Source organism: Rhinolophus sinicus, linkage group LG12 (genome assembly GCF_036562045.2).
Source record: "Rhinolophus sinicus isolate RSC01 linkage group LG12, ASM3656204v1, whole genome shotgun sequence".
Classification (NCBI taxonomy): Eukaryota; Metazoa; Chordata; class Mammalia; order Chiroptera; family Rhinolophidae; genus Rhinolophus; species Rhinolophus sinicus.
In genome coordinates this window covers 46,230,988-46,245,518 of record NC_133761.1, presented here as the reverse complement: position 1 = coordinate 46,245,518, position 14,531 = coordinate 46,230,988, and the positions used below count along the sequence as shown (strand labels likewise).

Here is a 14,531-nt window from a genome sequence, read left to right as displayed (position 1 = left end):
AGTCCCAGAGAGCAATTTCCAGGTTCTCAGCCTCACGTGGAAAGGTGCTGGCTCGGGTAGTAGATGGCCATCAGCTGTGATTGGTTGGCCATCAGCTGTAACCAGTTAGCCAATTAGTCACTGATATAACTGCCGTGACTGGGCTAGTTGGTTGGTTGGCAGGCAGAAAAGTGGACGGTGGATTGTGGATCGTGTGGATCCTACTTCGTGTGTCTTGCCCTGCCGCCAGTGAGATTGGGGTGTAGAAGGGCCCCTTTTTAGGGTACTGGCGGATGTCTGCTCCCTGTGTCTCCAACCCAACCACCAGCAAGAATATAGTGGTATGACTCCCCAATTTATGGCTCCGTGGGTGTTCCTTTTTGGCCTCACCGTATCCTGCGTTCTTGTGCGGGGAGCAGGACCAGAGACCCCGCATGACACCCCGCGCGACAGCCACCCAGGAAGCAGATGATCCACCACCAGTCAAGCTTACAGAGGACCACAGCCCCTTCCTGCAACTTCATGGGAGACCCTGAACCAGAACTTAGCTCCCAAATTCCTGACCCACAGAAATTGTGAGACATAGTCAATTATTGCCGTTTTAAGAGTTTTGGAGTGATTTGTTGGTAGCAATAGATTGCTAACAAACATCCAAATTTCTTTATAGGAAAAAAGTTATTTCTGACCGCATATTAAATTTTTATTTTGCTTACATACAAACATATTGTCGTGCAGGGTGTCATGCAGGATCTCTGCTCCCACTCCCTGCACAAGAACACAGGTGTCGTGCGGGACCGCCTGTGGGGTCTCTACTCCTGCTCCCCATATAAGAACGCAGGATGTGGCTAGGCCCAAAAGGAACACCCACAGAGCCATAGGTAGGGAAGTCATATCACTGTGGTCTCACTAGAGGCTGAGTTCACACGACGTGCGACCTGCTGTCCGCTTTTCTGCCAACCGACCGACGACTCTCCTCCACTCTGCTCTTCTGCTCTGTAGCTGCAGCAGTTATATTAGTGGCCAATGGCTCGATGGTTACAGCTGACGGCCATCTACCACCCGAGCCAGCACCCCTCCATATGAGGCCGAGAGCCTGGAAACTGCTCTCTGGGGATCTGTTCCCACACATATAGTATAAACGCCTCAGGTTTATAGCTTTTATACAACTGTTAAACCAAAATAGATGTAAAATTAAATATAGTGCAGACAATATTACAAAACAATCCAATAAGAAGTCATTTTAATAGAGGGCTGTTTTGCTGAAATTAAATTGCCACTGAGTCTGTAGCACTAACCATGCCTGATTCGTCTCCTTTCCGACTGTTCAGTTACTTGAACAGATTATCTTATTTTCCTTAAGTCTGTTTTAAGTGGATTTTCTGTGGCTTTCACCAAGACTATTGTGACAATTTGTGAAACTTAAAACAAAAAACTGTAAGTAGGCACCCATGGTCATCCTTTCCTGAGGATCTGGCCTCTTCACCTCACCCCCGTCTCCACGAGGGCCCTTCGTGCGTTTGGCCCCCAGGCCAGGAGAGGCCGCAGCTGCATGCACCTGGATACCACTCGCGTGGAAGGTGAGCACGGAGACCTCATCCAGCCAGGAGTTCACGGCTCTCGGGATACACGTGCTGCAGGAGGCGCGCAAACACCGGCTCCATTCCGTACTCTGCAGCGCCAGCGTGAACCCGGGCACGTGGACCTCTGCCCACAGCTCGGTCCCCTCCCTGGGTGCGGTAACTCCTCCGGAGTTCCTGAACACAGAGACGGGCAGGGCCGCTACCCGTTACACCAAGACTAACACTAGATGGTTCACTGCTGGGACCCGCATCAGGCTGCCTCGCCCGCCCTGCGGGCCGAGGACACAACAGGATCCCGCCTCGCACAGAAGGCAGCATTTCTGTGTGATTGAAAACAGGAGTCACTCGTAGTTCCTTAGACTGACATCAGCCGGGCTAAGAACCCGCGGCTGCCGCCCTCTCCGAGCACCAGGTTTGCCCGCATTCCCTCCCCTCTGCCGTAGGGGGTGTAGAAGGCTTTAAGAAGGGATGCGCATGCTCCGTGTGGGGCATCGCGCTTCGCCTTCGCGCCCGCCGAGGGACGTAAGCAAGTGCCTGGGATTCTGGGAAATGTAGTTTACGAGCCTTGGAGTCACTTGTGCACCCCTGTCTGGGCCCGAAGCGGGACTTCAGCTCCCAGCTGGCTGGCGGGAGCGGGAGGGGATGCGGAGGAAGGGGAGGGGCGAGTGAGAGAAAAGGAGGGCGGGGCTGAGGGAAGGCCGGGCAGAGGGGCGGGGCTCCGGCCGCCTAGCCGCCGCCGCCCGCGGTCTGAGGAGTCTGAGGACCCGGAGGTGCGGGGCCGGGAGCCACGAGGAGCCTGGACGGCAGCGGGTGCACGCAGAGTGGTCCCGAGAGTGTCGGCCGCCGCTCGTCGGCCGCCCCACTTGCAGACCCCCTCCCCTCCGCCGGGACGCGGGAGAGCCCGGCGCGCGGCGGGGGCGCGAGGTGGGGCCGGCGGGGGCGGCCAATGCGAAACTGGCTGGTGCTGCTGTGCCCGTGCGTGCTCGGGGCCGCGCTGCACCTCTGGTTGCGGCTGCGCTCCCCGCCACCCGCGCGCGCCTCCGCCTCCGGCCCCGCAGGTGAGCTCCGGCCGGACACGGCTGGCCGCGGGGGCGGGAGTCCGGGGCACGGGCCACACACGGTGTCGCCGGGCCACACAGATGGCCCTTTTCATCCGCGAGCGTTAGAGTCGGGCAAACTTGAAGGCGCTCTCTGTGCGCCTCCCAGGGCCGCTCACCTCCCCGCTTCCTTTGTGGCCCCAGCGGGTGCCGGCAACCGCGGGTCCTTCGGTGGCCCCCGGGCGGGGTCGGCGGGGCCCGCTGGGGGCAGAGCCTCGCGTGTCCTTCAGCCGCCAGCGGCTCGGGCCACCGGGTCGCTTTCTTCCTCTCAACTTGTTGGTCTCATTCGGTCAGGACTCTTAGTGCCGTGGATCATGTCTTTGCATGTGTTACAAGGTGGCTGGGCTTTGCTTTTAAGGAATAATTTTGTTTCAAGAATATACTGTTTCGTATTCTTTGAAAACTCTGCGATGTAAGTCGGTTACACAAATGTAGACACGAAATAGAGCCCAGCGACGCGTGGAGTTGCACCTGTGAATTTGGCTTGTGAAGCATTAATGAAGTAACAGGAAAAGACAACTTCTCGACGGTCGTATCCGTTTGCTCTAAAACATTCTCTCATGGGAATGAAATCTTTTTCACTTCACAGCCCAGTTGAACGCTTTGCCCATAGTAGGTGCCCAGTGGATTTTTTTTGTGTTGTTACCGGGTTCCACCGCCCTGAGCACTACTTAAGGTTTCCCTATTTTTGTCTCCTTTTTAAAGGGCTTGCCCTAGGACATATAAAGAAACCAAAAAGGCTCCTTTGAAGATGAAGTAATCCTCCCTTTTTTTTTTTTAACTACGTGGGGATTTTTTTTTTCTTTTCACTTCTCCCCCAAACAGCTGTTATCCAAAAGTTTTTAAAATTAGAATTGAATATTTGCAATTCTGAGATGGGTCTGTGCCTTAACTTATAAGTAGAACGTATAGAAACTAATTCGGCAATCCTCAAAGCAGTCTCGTTGTTATTGGGGTTCTTCTGGTAACTATCTCTTAACATCTTTTTTTGTTAGACAAGCCACAAGCTCTTTGAAAAGGCTATTTGTGTCACTTGAACAGAATTAAAATACTCTTTAAATGATTTAATGAAAGTACAGTGTTACAGGGCTTTTAACCTATTAACAGGTTAGGATTTTTGTTTTTTTAGTATTTTGTGAACTGATCTGAGGAAAGACTGCCATGTAGGTAAAACGCTTTGTAACATTTGCTGGGTTTGTATTTCATAGGTTTCTTTTTCTTTCCTTTCTTTTTTTTGTGTGTGCGTGTTTTTTGTGTGTGTGTTTTTCCGTGTGATGCGTGAGCTCTACTGGAATTTACTTGCAGGGTGTCCTTGGAGTACATATGACCTTAACAGTCTTTGGGTTCTATAAACAATCAAAAACCCTGTCTTCAAGTGTAAAACTTAGTGAGCCTGCTGATAATTTCTCAGTTTGAGAGATAAGTTTGTCCCATTCCGTTAGTGTTTGGATGATGCCCTCACCTGCCATCCACTTAGACCAGGCAGATGACGGGAAACGAGATAGGCCCAAAAAAGGGATGTGGCTACAGGGTAGCGATCAGTACTAGTATATAAATTAACTGGATATTGTGCACCTGGTTAGGTAACAAATTAGAGTATTTTAATCAAGTACATGAAACCTGACAGGGTCCTAACTTTCCTTTCTTACTTTCAAAACTAAAAACAATGGTAGCATTTTGATTGCTAAAATTTCCCGCCATTCCCATCCCCATCGTGTTGTCACCATGTTTAAAATAAAACATTTGGGCATTTTACCCTCATATCATTATACCGTAAGCCTAAAGTGAGAGAAAATACAGGATTTTGATAAGTGTTCTGTAAGATTTGTTTTTGTTCTCTCTTCTCTCCTGCCTCTTTGTGTCCAGTCTCATTAAGTCACTGCAGTATTTTTTGAAAGGGACATTTACCTTCCCTGAATATTAAAAAAAGGCCCTCTGACTTGCAGTTGATTCAGCAGATATTTGAGAGCCTGCTGTGCCTGCCCAGCTGTAGATGTGGAATTCCAGCAGGATCAGGATAAAGTCCCTGCCTTCATGCCGTTTACAATTTAGAAGGGAAGACAAAACATAGGAAGTAATTATTGAATAGCCTAGGGGGAAGTGAGAAGTCTGGCGACAAAAATAAAGTGGTGTCAGAGGGCAGAGAATGATGTGCTGCTGTTTTAAATACAGAGGTCAGGGCAGGCCTCTGAAGAGGTGACAGTTGAGCGAGGACCTGGATGAAGTGAGTCACTTGGTACATTTCTAAGGCACTGGCTCATTTTAAACAGCTGAAGCGCAGGGAGAGCAACTGGTGAAGCGGGAGCAGGTCTCGTGGAAGCCAGCACGTTTAGGGGTGACGAGGAAGATGGAGGCAGAGACAGCCGTTGGACTGGAGATGACCATGTGGGGTCATGCCTGAGCAGGAATCTTTTAAGTTAATTTAGAAATGATGTGCTAAAGGAAGGCTTCTCTTTCTGGAATGTCGGAAATGAGCATATCTGGCAAATGCCTTGATGCTGGGTGTTGTGCTGGTCCCTGCTCTCAAGGTCTAATTGAAACAGACACAGGGCAAGTAGAGGCAAAAGACGGAGCTTGCTTTGAAATTTTGCCTGGGGCTGTTTCATCCAAAATTATCCCTAGATGCTGATCTCGTCTGTGCTTGTTCCCATGTTTATAAAATGATGACCTCATAGGGTTTTTGTGAAGGTGCAGCTGATAAAACACCCAGAACAGTACCTGATTCACAGTGAACACTCCATGAATCTTAGGGAGGATGGTAGTGGAGTGCTTAGTGGCTGGTGTCTGTGCTAGGGAGGTGTCTGAAATTGCAAGAGCTTGCTGGGCTGTGGGTGATAATGGTTCTTATCAGGAGATCTGTGATGAACTGAATGACTTCCTCATTTTCAAGATTTCTGTCTATTTTGATGTCATCTGAGAACATGCATATACAAGTGGCAATTCTGGTCTGATTTTTAAGACTCCTTGGGCTTATTTTGAACAATCAGTTTTGAAGTCAGTCTCCCTCTTCTTCAATAAACTTTTGGACGTCCCCTGTCCGTGCAGAACCTAGCAGGTTGCCAGACTCTCAGGATATATTACATATTAAACAAGAGAAATGGCCGATGTCATCAGGGAGCTCTTGTGGGGTTTTAATTATTCTTGACACTGAATGTTTGTTTATTGCTGTATGTATCTGCCAGCTACAACAATGAACATAAGAGGTGCTCAGTAATTTGAAGAAATGAATCAAGAGAATAAAACTGGCAAAGTGTGAATGAATTTGTCACTTATAGATCGTGTTTTCCACGATGACCTTATGATTTAATTTTTTGTCTTATGAAAGTAAAACACATTCTTTGTAGAAAATTTTGAAATTATTTTTTAAAAAGGAAAAATGATCTGTACTGGACAGTTTTGAATGTACATACATGTAATATATGTTCGGGGGGAATTAGTATATCTTAAAATTTTTATTGAAGTATAATATACATTCAGAAAAATACATGTAAATAAATATGCAGCTTGATATGTTTTCACACACTGAATACACCCAACTAATCACCCCAATTAAAAACAGGAACACTGCCCACACCCCAGCAGCTCCCTTCATGCTCCTTCTGTCACTTCTGAGAGTGGTGCCACTGTCCTCATCGTTAATGGCAGATTTGCTTGTTTTTGCACTTTATGTGAATAGAACCATGCAGTATGTACATTGTTCTTATAGCCTGCTTGTCTTACTGAATATGGTAGAACAGTATTTTTTTTTAATTAAATTTATTGGGGTGACAATTATTAGTAAAATTACATAGATTTCAGGTGTACAATTCTGTATTACATCATCTATAAATCCCATTGTGTGTTCACCACCCAGAGTCAGCTCTCCTTCCATCACCATATATTTGATCCCCCTTACCTTCATCTCCCACCCCCCACCCCCCAAGAACAATATTTAATGATAGGTTTACAACATAATTTTAATGACTGCATAGTAGTCTAGCATATATTAATAGATACACCAACCATAGTCTATTTAATCCATTATTTGTGCATCTATGTATTTTGCAGGTTTTCTCTACTAATAAGTGACACTATGATGAATAGACATCTTTTAGTGCATCACTGATTATTTCTTTAGAATAAGTTCGTATACATAGAATTGCTGGACAAAACTTACACGGTTCCGAGTTACTTGATGTGCATTGGGAAAGTGTCCCGCAGAAGACTCTACCAAATTATATTTCTACCAGCAGTAGAGGAGAGTAGCCATTTCCTTGAAATAACTATCAATATTTCCTTGAAATACTAGTCATTTGGGTATTGTCACTTAAGATATTTGTCAGTTTGAATGTACAATAAAACTGTATCTCAATTGCTCTGATTCAAACTCGATTCCTAGGAAATTGAGCTTTTTCATAGGTTTGTAGGCTGTTTGCATTTCTTCTGTGAATTATCATTGTCTTGTCACATATTTACTTCTTAGTGTTTCTTTTCCTGTTTTGGGGACACCAGCATCAAACTCGGTATCCCATTGTTGCAACATGTAGCAGAGGGTGAGGAAAGTGGAGAGCCAAACGCTAGGAAGGGGGGGTAGGAACTTAGAGGTTGTTACACAGGCATTTATTGAGCGTCCACTGTGGGTTTCATACTGGGTAACACAGTACTCATGGGTCTGCCGGGCTGCTTTACATTGATGGTATGTGGTAGAACAACCTACTTTGTAAAATTGGGGTATAATTTACAGTTTCCAGTGTGCAGCATAATGATTGGATATATGTACATATTGCAGCATGACCATGATATGTATAGTTAACATCCATCACCACACAGTTACACATTATTGTCTTTCTCTTTTTGATTTATTTCACTTTGCATATTGCCTTCAAGGTCCAACCTCGTTGCAACTAGCAAAATTTCCTTCTGTTTTATGACTGAATAATTTTCCATTATGTATATATAACAAATTTTCTTTATCCATTCATCCACTGATGGACAGAATATATTTCCATGTCTTGGCTATTATAAAGCTGCAAGGAACATGTGATAGGAACTTTAAATATCTACTCTCAGCAACTGTCAAATTCACAATACAGTATCATTAACTGTAGTTAGCTTTCTGTAAAGTACATCCCCATGACTTACTTATTTTATAACTGGAAATTTGTACCTTTGGACTACCTTCTCTCACTTTGCCCAGCCCACCCCCTGCCTCTGGCAACCACCAATATTATCTGTATCTATGGGTTCAGTGTTTTGGTTTGGTTTGTTTATTTTAGATTCTACATGTGATTGAGATTATATGTTAGTTGTCTTTCTCTTTTTGATTTATTTCACTTAGCATAATGCCTTCAAGATCCAACCTTGTTGCAAATAGCAAAATTTCCATCTGTTTTATGACTGAATAATTTTCCATTATGTGTATATAACAAATTTTCTTTATCCATTCATCCACTGGTGGATAGAATATATTTCTGTGTCTTGGCTATTATAAAGCTGCAAGGAACATGGGGGTGCGTATATCTTTTCAAATTAGCGTTTTCGTTTCCTTCAAATAAATACCCTGAAGTAAAAATTGCTGGATCCTATGGTATTGCTATTTTTAAGTTTTTGAGGAACCTCCATACTGGTTTCCATAGTGGCTGCGCCATTTTACATTCCCACCAACAGTGCACGATGGTTCCCTTTTCTCCACATCCTCGCCAACATTTGTTATTTCTTGTCTTTTTAATACTAGCCATTCTAACTGGTGTGAGGTGACATCTCATTGTGGTTTTGACTTGCCTTTCCCTGATGATGAGTAATGTTGAGCATCTTTTCATGTACCTGTTGGCCATCTGTATGTCCTCTTGGGAAAATGTCTATTCAGATCCTCTGGCCATTTTTCAGTAGGATTGTTTGGGTTTTTTGCCATTGAGTTGTATTTTGGATTTATGTATTTTGGATATTAATCCCTTATCAGACACATGATTTGCAGATATTTTCTCCCACTCAATATGTTGCCTTTTCATTTGGTTAATGGTTTCCTTTGCTGTGCAGAAGCCTTTTATTTTGATATAGTCCCACTTGTTTATTTTTGCTTTTGTTGCCTGTGTTTGATGTGAAATCCAAAAAATTATCAGCAAGACTAATGTCAAGGCTTAGCGCCTGTGTTTTCTTCTAGGAGTCTTATGGTTTTAGGTCTTTCAAATATTTAATTTTGAGTTGATTCTTGTATATGGTGTCAGGTAGTGTTCCATTTTCATTCTTTTGCATGTAGGTGTCCAGTTTTCCCAGCACCATTTATTGAAGAGACCGTTCTTTCTCTGTTGTATATTCTTGGTTCCTTTGTCATAAATTAATTGGCTATGTGTGGGTTTATTCCTCAACTTTATTCTGTTCCATTGATCTATCTGTTTTTATGCCAATACCATACAGTTTTGATTACGATAACTTTGTAGTATATTTTGAAATCAGGAAGTGTGATCCCTCCAACTAAGTTCTTCCTTCTCAGGATGGCTTTGGCTACTTGGGTCTTTTGTGGTCCATACAAATTTTAGGATTGTTGGTTGTATTTCTGTGGAAAATGCCATTAGAATTTTGATAGAAATGGCATTGAGTCTATAGATCACTTTGGATAACATGGGCATTTTAACAATATTAATTCTTGCAACCCATGAACACAGAATATCTTTCCAGTTATTTGTGTCTTCAGTTTATTCAATGTCTTATAGTTTTCAGTGTGCGCGTCTTTCACTTCCTTGGTTAAATTTATTTCTAGGTATTTTATTCTTTTTGATACATTTGTAAATAGGATTCTTTTCTTAATTTCTTTTTTGATTATTTGTTATTATTGCATGTATACGGCTGAACCTGATTATTTTGTCAGTATACAAGAATGATTTTGTATCCTGCAATTTTACTAAATTTGTTTATTAATTCTAATAGTTTTTTGGTTGAGTCTTTAGAAACCTATTTTTCAGTATATCTGGAAGTAGAAAGTTCTCTAAAAGTCCAAAACCTGCCATGTATGACTTCTCCTCTGTGAGGAAAAGAGAATTGAATATAAAGTAAAGCAGTTCAACAGAAGCAGTTTAGACATGGATTAGAAACAGGGAAGATTGGCAGTGGCAGAGAGTGGAATAAGATCCAAAAGTAGTGTACAGTCATAATCCATGAGACTTTCTTGTGCCACGTGGTTATCTTCGTGTCTGTTTACTTTCAGAAAACTCTTGTTTGATATGGGGTGATACGGGAAGTCATGGAGAAACAACTGGGACACCCTGGTAATGGTCCAGGTGGAAGAGAAAAGTCTGAACTGAAGCAGCGGCTAAAATTAATGACGAGAAAGGGATAGATCTGAGAAATTTTTTAATAGAGGTTTTTGTCATCAAGAAAAGGTTATGTTTCATGTAATCCATTTCTAAAAGATTTATTTTGATTATCCATAAAAAATAAGGTAATGATGTTTGGCATCGAAAGGGATGTTTCAGTTATTTTGAAATTTCACTTGTGTGCAGCAACCTTGTTTTCTGATGTCAAATAAATGAGGCATTTGGGTTAAATGGGATATTTGCTCTTCTACAGCATTTAACCCTTTGAGAAGACATTTTGAAACATGAAATACAATATCTAAAGACTTTTTTTTTGGTATCTGTTTTCTCTGATTAAGAAACTGAAGGCACAAGGGGATTTAAGTATAATAACTTCTTACTGATACTATGCAGCGTCAAATATGGTGACTATGAAATAAGTGTCAGATATGTCTGGTTACTCCATTTGCCTTGTTACTAAAATGTGCTTACTGTTAGTATTTCTGTGTAAAAGTAGGGGTCAGGGGAATGGGCTATCATTACGAATTTTACATAAATGTTTAACTTATTCTACAAATTCAGACTCATTTAGAGTTAGTTCCATCGGTAGCCACAACTTTCATTGTATTGTTAAATATTTAGATGGATGGATGGATGGGAGGGGGGGAGATCTGAGAAAAAAATGTTCCTGGGCCATTTTTTAAAAATCAAAAGTGCTAACTAGCATTTTCAGTTGATTCACCACTTGAATTGGTGTTGTGGATAAAAGATCAGAATTTAGACTCAGATGAGCTACATTAGGCTTTACAGCTTAGTGGAATGGAATAGTGATGAAGAATAGAGTTAGATTGCCTGGGATCAAATCTTAGCCTCGCCATTTGCTAGCTGTTTGACTAAGGGGAAGTTACTGAATTCTGTGTCTCCTCATTTGTTTAATAAGGAGCCTAACTCTACCTACTTCTTAGGGTTGTGAGCATTAAATGATACTCGATACATAGTATATAGTAGGTGTTTAATAAATATGGCCTGTTAAACTTAATCCATGAAAATTTGGATTAACAATTAAAGATAAATTGTCCTTTATAGAAGAATTCGTTTTAGTACAAGATTTATGGTAGGGTGAGATAACAAGTATCTCTGTACCATTTTAGAATTGAAGTACCTTTTTAGAATCGTATCTATTGTGGAAAAAAAGATCCATACGGAAATTCCTATATTCCTATAATTATCCAATTAGAAGAATCTGTCCCCAGATTTTCTTTTTATTAATTGGTCTTTTGAAAAAAATGTCAACATGTTTTTGTTGTCTTTTGACTGAATACCTAGATCCTATGGCATATAAAAACATTGCATTTAATGTAGTAAATCCCTGGCCTTCAATCATTTATTTTTGGAAACATTTTGGATCAGTTTCCATCATTGGAGAAAGATGAAATGGATCCCTCATCAGAGCTATTTATAAGCTTGTAGCTCTCAAGCTTTGAAACTGGTGACAAACACAGGGACAAAGTATCTTTCCCTTCTATCTTCTTTCTAAGGACAAATTTTTAAAATGTAATCCTATCCATTAAACCTTGTGACAGTAAAAAATGAGCCATTCATATGACTTGTCACTTGATTTTATTTTTTTCTTACTAGAAATGTTGCTTCCCCTCATTCTTTAGAATATTTAGTAAGTGATAAAAGGTTTGCTGGCTGTAGAATTTATTGGCATTAATAAGGGTTCTGGTGCTTTTCCAGATGGGAGTCTTTCCGCTTCACCTCCCAAACCTAATAACTAATATCAATGCGAGACTTCACCTTTTGAAAGCACATTTCTTTGTCGTCATTGTCGTCATCGTTAGTTGCCATCTACTTGCCTGGTACCAAACTAGGACCTTTGTACACATTATCTTATTTAATTTTTATGACAACTCTACTGGTCCGAGCAGTATTATACCTACTTGTAGTTAAGGAAACTGAGATTCAACAAGTTAAATAACTTTTATATGTAATATGATTCTGGCTATGGCCTAGTTGACTCTGCCTGCCCACTATTCTGTGGTTTGTGCCACATCGCCTTACAAAACTGATTCTTTCCATAAACATCTTGTTTGTTTTGAAGACTTTACATGCTTATGTGAGCATGAATACATATATGTGTGTGGAAGACAAAAAGACTACACCAAAACGTTAGTAGTAGTTATCCCTGGATGGTGGGTTTATGGGTGCTTGAAAAAAATTTTTTCTTTGCATTTGTTTTTTCTGTACATGAACATATATATTTATATTTCATAATAAACATGTTTGTGTTAAACATTGAACTTAGTAATTGACATTTCCAATTTATTGTTGCTTATTTCTAGATCAGTTGACCTCATTTCCTCGGTGGGAATCTAGTCACTATGATGTGATAGTTGGTGTGTTGTCGGCCCGCAATCACCATGAACTTCGAAACGTGATAAGAGGCACCTGGCTGAAGCACCTAACACAACACCCAGTGCTAAGTCAACGGTAGGTTTTCTGAGTTGCCACCTTGCCTGATTCACTGAAGAACACTTCTGAAAACCCTCTTCTTGGATAGTCAGAGATGTCATTCAGACAGGTGGCCTCTTTCTGGGGAGAAGTGGCTATTTCATTTTGCTTTTCCTCCATATGGTTGAGTCTCAAGAGTAAGTTTAACCAAAATTTTAAGCCTAAAGATAGTTGGGGGAGAGTATTGTCATTGGTTAACATACCTAGTATTTATACATCCCTAGTATTTATTGCGTTATTTATTTATGTATTTTTTTGCCTTGGATTTGGAATGGCAATTCTTAAAAGGCTCTATTCCAGAATAGTTCTCTGCTTAGAAACATTGTGTCGAAATACGCTTTTCACTAACTTCACAGAGATACACTTAATGTTTTCACTTCTGTGGTGTTTTTCAGTTGTGGGATCTGCAGTGTGTATAATACGCCACACTTCTCCCTGACTGCCCTTCCAGGGCTGAGCTTTGCTAGCACAGCTCGTGTTGACATTAGATGGCTTGGTTACTGGTTAGGAGCCTAAGGCCTTAGTCTTCTCAGCGAGACCGGCCTCTGAGGATTGTGTACTGAAGCGTTCGTGGGAGAGAAGCATGGAAGCTTGGACTTCAGTTATGTGAAGACACTCGGGTGATAAGCAGAGAAGGCCCTGAGGATTGCATTAAACTGTCACATTTGTGACTGAGTAGCTGTAAAAGCGAATTGCAGTTGTGAATTTTCTTGTCACCAGCAATGAACATTTATAGATTTCCTATCTTATTCATAGCAGCTTTCATTCCTTTTCAAGACAGGTTTCTTTAGTTCATGATCGCAATGATAATAGAACCTATTACCCGGCAACTGAAAGGCCTCAGAATCGTCTCTACCATCAGAACCACCTCCAAAACCTGCTCTTCCTATATAGTCTTTCCCAGCTCAGAAATAATGATCCCCCTGCCAGGCGCTCAGACCAAAACCCGTGGTGTTTGTATTGTAAATGGGGGGGCAAGTCCCCCTCGTGGGGCCTTTGCAGATCAATCTGCCACGTCCACAGAAATTGCACCGGGAGGCATATGGAATTAATTAAAGGATTTATCACACTCACAGATCCTAGAGAGGGAGGCACAGCACGCCACACGGGGCCATACAGGAGGGGGCCCGCCCCAGCAGGTGGGGAGCCAAGAGAATGAGGACCCATGGACAAGCACCTTTATTGGGGGTCATGGTGGAGAATACAGTTGACCCTTGAACAACATGCGTTTGAACTGCGTGGGTCCATTCATGTGGATTTTTTCAATAAATACTATAATGTGTTTTATTTTCTTAATATTTTCTTTAGTGACCTTTATTGTAAGAATACAACATATAATACGTATAACTCATAAAATATGTGTTAATCAAATGTTTATGTTATCAGTAAGGCTTCCAGTCAATATTAGGCTATTAGTGGTTAAATTTGGGGGGAGTCAAAGTTATATGCGGGTGTTCGACTGTGCCGTGCTCAGTCCCCCAGCCCCTGCATTGTTCAAGGGTCAGCTGTACAAGCAGAAGGCAAGAGGGGATCTCATTGGTTCATTTGAATGTCACTAGATCACAGTCGAGAAGGCAAGAAGGGGAACCTGTGGCAAGGACCAGCCTGGACAGGACACTCACAGCCTGTTCATACGTTGAGGCCTCGTGGAAATAGGAAGTTTTAAAAATGTACAGTGTTGTCCTGATGCTTCTTTCGCTCACGTACCGTATCCAGTCCATCAGCGTATCCTCTCGGTGCTACCATTAGATCACTTCTGGAATCCGACTTCTCAGCCCCTTCACTGCTGTCAGAACCACCCTCCTGGCCTAGACCCATTACCTCTCACCTGGATTGCAGAAGCCTCCTTATCTGAATTTCCTGCTTCTACCTGTGATCCCCTACATTTTATTTTTCATACAGCTGCCAGAGTGAACCTTTTAAGATTAGTCAATTATGTCAGTTTTCTGCTCGTACCCCTCCATTGACTTCCCTTCTTGCTCAGAATGAGATACCAAGTCTTTATTGTGGTCTTCGACCTCATCTACATGTACTTCCCCTTCACTGTCCACCTCACTGGGCTTTGATACACTAACCGTGCTCCTGCCGCAGGG

General features: G+C 42.3%; 1 protein-coding gene across 1 annotated transcript in view; it reads left to right on the top strand.

The window, feature by feature from the left end:
- Positions 1–2,263: 2,263 nt before the first annotated feature.
- B3GALNT2 (beta-1,3-N-acetylgalactosaminyltransferase 2) overlaps positions 2,264–14,531 on the top strand; it is a 50,906-nt gene continuing 38,638 nt past the window's right edge. Inside the window, exons 1-2 of the mRNA XM_019746980.2 lie at positions 2,264–2,617; positions 12,270–12,417. Coding sequence (XP_019602539.2) covers positions 2,506–2,617; positions 12,270–12,417 — 260 coding nt within the window. The 5' untranslated portion in view covers positions 2,264–2,505. The remainder of the gene's footprint in view (positions 2,618–12,269; positions 12,418–14,531) is intronic.